This window comes from Nicotiana tabacum, chromosome 12, assembly GCF_000715075.1.
Source record: "Nicotiana tabacum cultivar K326 chromosome 12, ASM71507v2, whole genome shotgun sequence".
In the NCBI taxonomy this organism is placed as follows: Eukaryota; Viridiplantae; Streptophyta; class Magnoliopsida; order Solanales; family Solanaceae; genus Nicotiana; species Nicotiana tabacum.
Genome location: NC_134091.1, coordinates 85,323,138 through 85,328,527, shown reverse-complemented (window position 1 = coordinate 85,328,527; position 5,390 = coordinate 85,323,138). Strand labels below are relative to the sequence as shown.

The window sequence follows — 5,390 nt, the reverse complement described above, 5'->3', positions numbered from 1 at the left end:
AAATTCTTGGGGAATAATCTCTGAAATTAAGGGTTTGGCCAATGGTTCATTGGTATCATTTGCTTTACCCTTAGAAGAGGATTTAGGAGTAGCAGTTGTCCTAGTCCTAGAAGAAGAAGCATATTTTGAAGAACTTCCGTTGACGGAAGAGAAGTGATTTCTGTTTACCATAGAACAAAGGCTCGAAGACTTCCTCCCCTTCTTCTATTCCTAGCATGAGTTACTGTAGAGGAAAGATCATCGAGTTTAATAGTACGACGAGGGAAAACAACAAAAGCAGTAGAAGCTGATGATTTGGAAGGCGTTGAGAACATGAAGAAATGAAGTTGAAGGTAAGAATGAAGAACAAAGAAGGGATTTTAAGAAGATGACAAAGACGAAAGAAAGTAGAAGGAAGGTTATGAAGGTTTGTGGTTCCGTATTTATAAACAAAAGTACGTTATCATAAACCATCATCATGGAACTGTCATATAAAGTTTACAAAGGTGTATGTGCCTAGAAAATCATTGCAAACTTCAGAACCAATCGCAAAAAGACACGTGTCTCGAGCATTAAATTGAAGCAGCATATATCTTCACTTCTGCAACACGTCATAATGATCTAGGGAAGAGGTGACAAAATATTCCCTAATATTAAGTTAAGAATATAAAAAAAGTGGGGGGACTATCTGTAATTGTGGAAAATAGACTTGCCGCGTGCACCTATTTTATGATGACAAATGTCGTTGGAATTAATACGACAAAGAAGAATGACGTGTACAGAAGATATGTGCAACACTCTCGAGGTCACAGACAAAAGTACCGTGCCTATTAGCTTCGGGGTCAAACACAAGAGCATATCGACGGGACTGGTAAATAAAGGTCATTAATAGCTACAAATATGAAAAGAATCAATCAATCCCTGATTGCATGAGATTTACCATCATTTTCTCAAGGATTATAAATCAATGGACATTTAATGCAATAAATGATAGCAACGAGCTGGAGATAAACAATACAAACAGTTATCAATGAATGTATTATTTAAATCTCCACCCCTTCCATATCTTGTATTCCCATCGAAAAATTATTGAATCATACTCTCAACTAAAGTGTTCTATTACAGTTATCTATTATTGGAAAATTATTGCTTTAGTAAGAAGAAAGACTACAATCATCAATAAGATTTTTCTTTTCTTTATTTTCTCAATTTATTTCCTTATTAGTGGTTCCTTTTTCGTATTGTTTATGATTGAAAAAGTGAATAAAGTTGATTGTTAGAAACCCAAAATATTTATTATTGTTTTGATTACAAAAATTATTTTTTGGGTTAACATTCCTTGCATCAACTTGCAGTCGGTGGTAGAACATCTTCCACCGTTTGGAGAGTACACGCGTCGATGTAGGAGTATCATTTTACCAATTTCTGCACCTTTAACGAGCAAAAGAAAAATAGGTAGCAACAAGACAGAAAGATTTGAAGAAAAAAAACATGTTTAGTACGTAAAATATATAGTGATCCCCCAAAAAAAAACAGGAAAGAGACAAGCCAAATTTATAAAGATCGTCCACGTTCGGTGGCAAGAAAGCATGTTAAGCGAACTTTTGGTTACCACAAACGATCATGCTTTTCGCCTTCTCTTTCGTCATGCTAAGCTCGCAGGCATTAGGCGTTTCAATTTCAATTTCCAACTCGTCTTTTTCTCGGAACTCTTCTATAAGTATAGGGATATATACGTACCCAAGTAAAGAAACTGTCACATCTTTCCTAAATGGGTCGATGCCACTCTCTTCAAGCTGCTCTCTTTCTTACTTGTTCTCTCTTCTTAACACTCATTGATGCTAATATAATCTCTGGAAACAAGCAATCCTACATTATTAGAGTTCAAAATGATATGAAACCATCTGCTTTTTCTGATGTTGAGCACTGGTATGGTTCCACCCTTAGAAGCCTAAGTTCGAATCCTCTTAGCATCCAAGTAGAAACCACTGATCTGGAGTTCCTTCATGTGTACAAAACTGTTTTCCATGGCTTCTCGGCAAGACTCACTGCAGAAGAGGCCCAAGAACTGGCAAGTCGCCGAGGGGTTCTCTCAGTTTTACCTGACCGACTTCGCCAACTTCATACCACTCGCTCACCTCACTTTCTGGGGTTGGATTCATCAGCTTCTGCTCCAGCTAATCTTGTATCCGAGTCTGACTCGGGTTCTAACGTTGTTATCGGTGTACTTGATACCGGTATATGGCCAGAACGACAAAGTTTTCATGACAAAGGCATGGGACCAGTTCCATCATTTTGGAAAGGGGAGTGTACCCAAGGGCAAGATTTTACAACAGCCAATTGCAATAAAAAGATTATTGGAGCTCGATACTTTACAGCAGGCTATGAGGCGAGAATTGGGAGGATTATGAATTCCTCAACCGACATAAAATCCGCTAGAGACAGCGACGGTCATGGAACTCACACGGCCTCCACTGCAGCTGGCAGAGCCGTTGAGGATGCTTCTTTACTAGGATTCGCTAAAGGGGTTGCTGTCGGTATAGCACCCAAGGCTCGAATTGCTTCTTACAAGGTTTGCTGGAAAAGGGGTTGCATGGATTCCGACATCTTAGCAGCATTTGATAAAGCTGTGGATGATGGCGTCAACGTTATTTCAATCTCTATTGGTGGTGGTGCTGTTCCTTACAATCTTGATCCCATAGCGATCGGATCTTTCGGAGCAATGGAGAAAGGTATTCTTGTCTCCGCTTCAGCAGGTAACGAAGGTCCAAGACCAATGACGGTGACGAATGTAGCTCCATGGATTACAACCGTGGGTGCTAGTACTATTGATAGAAAGTTCCCTGCTGATATTGTCCTAGGAAATGGCAAGAGAATCACTGGCGCATCATTGTATAGTGGTGATCCTTTGCCTGACAAACAGTTGCCGTTAGTATATGGTGGGAATGTTTCAGTTGGTATAAGAAATGGTGCTAGGCATTCCAGTAGCTTCTCTGCAGCAACATGCATGCCCGATTCACTAGATAAAGAGCGTGTGCATGGGAAGATTGTGGTCTGCAATCGTGGTGGCACTCCAAGGGTAGCAAAAGGAGAGGTCGTGAATGAAGCCGGCGGTGCTGGAGTCATTGTAGCAAATGTAGCACCCATGGGAGAAGGCCTAATTGCAGATGCACACTTGATTCCTGGACTCGGGGTTACCGAGTCAGCTGGTAACATCATTCGTGATTACATCAACTCCAACAACAACCCAACAGCGACTATCGCTTTCTACGGAACTCAACTTGGGGTAAAACCGGCACCCGTAGTTGCATCTTTCTCCTCTAGAGGACCTAACGCGGAGTCTATTTTCGTTCTCAAGCCTGATGTCATTGCGCCTGGAGTGAATATCTTAGCTGCTTGGCCGGATGGTGTGGCACCGACTGAGCTGTCATCTGACACGCGACGCACTCAGTTTAATATTGAATCGGGAACATCTATGTCTTGTCCGCACGTGTCTGGTTTAGCGGCTTTACTCAAAGGAGCGCACCCGGACTGGTCACCAGCAATGATTCGCTCAGCTCTCATGACAACAGCATACACCCAAGATCAACAAGGCAAGATGTTGCTAGATGAAAAATCCTATAACGTTTCAACGGTTTCGGACATGGGTGCAGGACATGTGGATCCCGAAAAAGCCGTTGATCCTGGATTGGTTTACGACATAATAGTCGATGATTATTTGAACTTTTTATGTGCATCTAATTATAGTGGTAGGGATATTAGACAGATTGCTAGGAGACCATGGAGGTGCATGGGGGAGCATGATCTTAAGCCGTGGAATTTTAATTATCCGGCAATCTCAGTGGTTATTGATTGGACTACAGCGCCAGGTATGCGAATAGTACAAGTGACAAGGACTGTGACACATATTGGTGAGGCTCCATCAACTTACACAGTATTGGTGACAAATCCTAAAGGTGCGACTGTAACTGTAACACCAACCAAATTAGATTTCAGAGAAAGGGGTCAGAGACAAAGTTATGTGGTTCGCATTAAGGCTGAGAATTTGGCGGTGACAACTCTAAGCTCGCTGGTAGAGGTTGGCATGTTGAATTGGTCTGACGGGAAACACCAAGTGGTTTCCCCTCTTGTTGTTGTTTGGAAACAAGGTTTATGATGAAACCATGACTTCAAATAATGAATTGTAAGTAGCCACCCGGGAGCAAGAGAGAAGAAACAAAATAAGGTAGGAAGCAAAAGATGAATCGATTACTTGACGTATGATATGAAGTTAATTATCAGATAATGTTGTTACCGTGTTCCCGTGTTTACAGTTCATCTATGTTATGTGTGTCGATTTAATTGTTTTAGTACATGTATTCTCTAGCTAATATTTTACTTGAATCTTTGTTCTTACTTCTTATTACCATTTTGGTGCATCGGCTGGGGACACGTCTACTTCTTCCATTTTGATTGATGTGAAAGTTTTCCCTTTTCGAAATCCAAATTATGTAAACTTTGACCAATATTTAGAAATACATTTTTTCATCATGTTGACATGAGAAGAAGTGCAATTTATAGTATTTTTCGTATAACTTTTTAATAAATAAATTTTAACTTTAAAATATTGAGTTTATTTTATTCAATTGAACTTCATAGATTAGTTAAATTGACTCTCGTAAAACAAAAAAGTTCACATAAACTGTAACGGAGGGAGTACTTGATGCGGCCAAACACACACGTGAGTATACGCGATCGTCAAGTAAAAAAGTGACAAGTAAAGTATCGTTCCCATGAGAACTTATTATCAACTAATAACTAAATCAGACTATCCTAATTGTCTAAACAAGAATTAAACCTAAAAGTTGCAAATCTTATCTGATTAAACTAAAAAAATAAATAATGAACGGTGAACAGAGCAAGATTGATTTTTATGTTTTTAATATGTGATGAAAATGATCTAGGGTTGTGGGTTATCTATCAATCCTATTGTATTCTTCAACTGAATTAACTTCTTAATCAATTTAGTTTATTAATCGCATGGTTAATATTACTCTTAGCATTCTCCCAAAGTAATACTCGCTTATTCAAGTAAATCTAATGTCTATATTTCTGTGGAATTAGAGTCAACAAGAACGCCTTTGTAATTTATGTATAATAACTAAGCAGCACTGTTAGGTACATCATCGCAAAAATTTGTTCTATTCAATCCATTTTGCAATCTAGAATTTTCTCTCTCAAATTCAACTCTAGATTTGTAGATAATATTCAATTGGTTATCAAGCAATCGCATAATTAATCCCATGATTGAATAAATGAACCAATACGATAACTCAAGAAATCAAAATCAATACCTAAATAACAATAGTCATGAAGAACTAAAACTCTATAACGTGAAGTTTAGCTCCACATAATGTGGTAGCCAAACGACA

At 38.9% G+C, this 5,390-nt stretch overlaps 1 protein-coding gene across 1 annotated transcript; it reads left to right on the top strand.

Moving 5' to 3' along the window:
- Positions 1-1,397: 1,397 nt before the first annotated feature.
- LOC107801931 (subtilisin-like protease SBT1.5) lies at positions 1,398-4,424 on the top strand. The gene has a single exon (XM_016625348.2). It carries the CDS (start codon positions 1,751-1,753, stop codon positions 4,133-4,135), a length of 2,385 nt encoding a protein of 794 aa, XP_016480834.2. The 5' UTR covers positions 1,398-1,750; the 3' UTR covers positions 4,136-4,424.
- Positions 4,425-5,390: the final 966 nt, after the last annotated feature.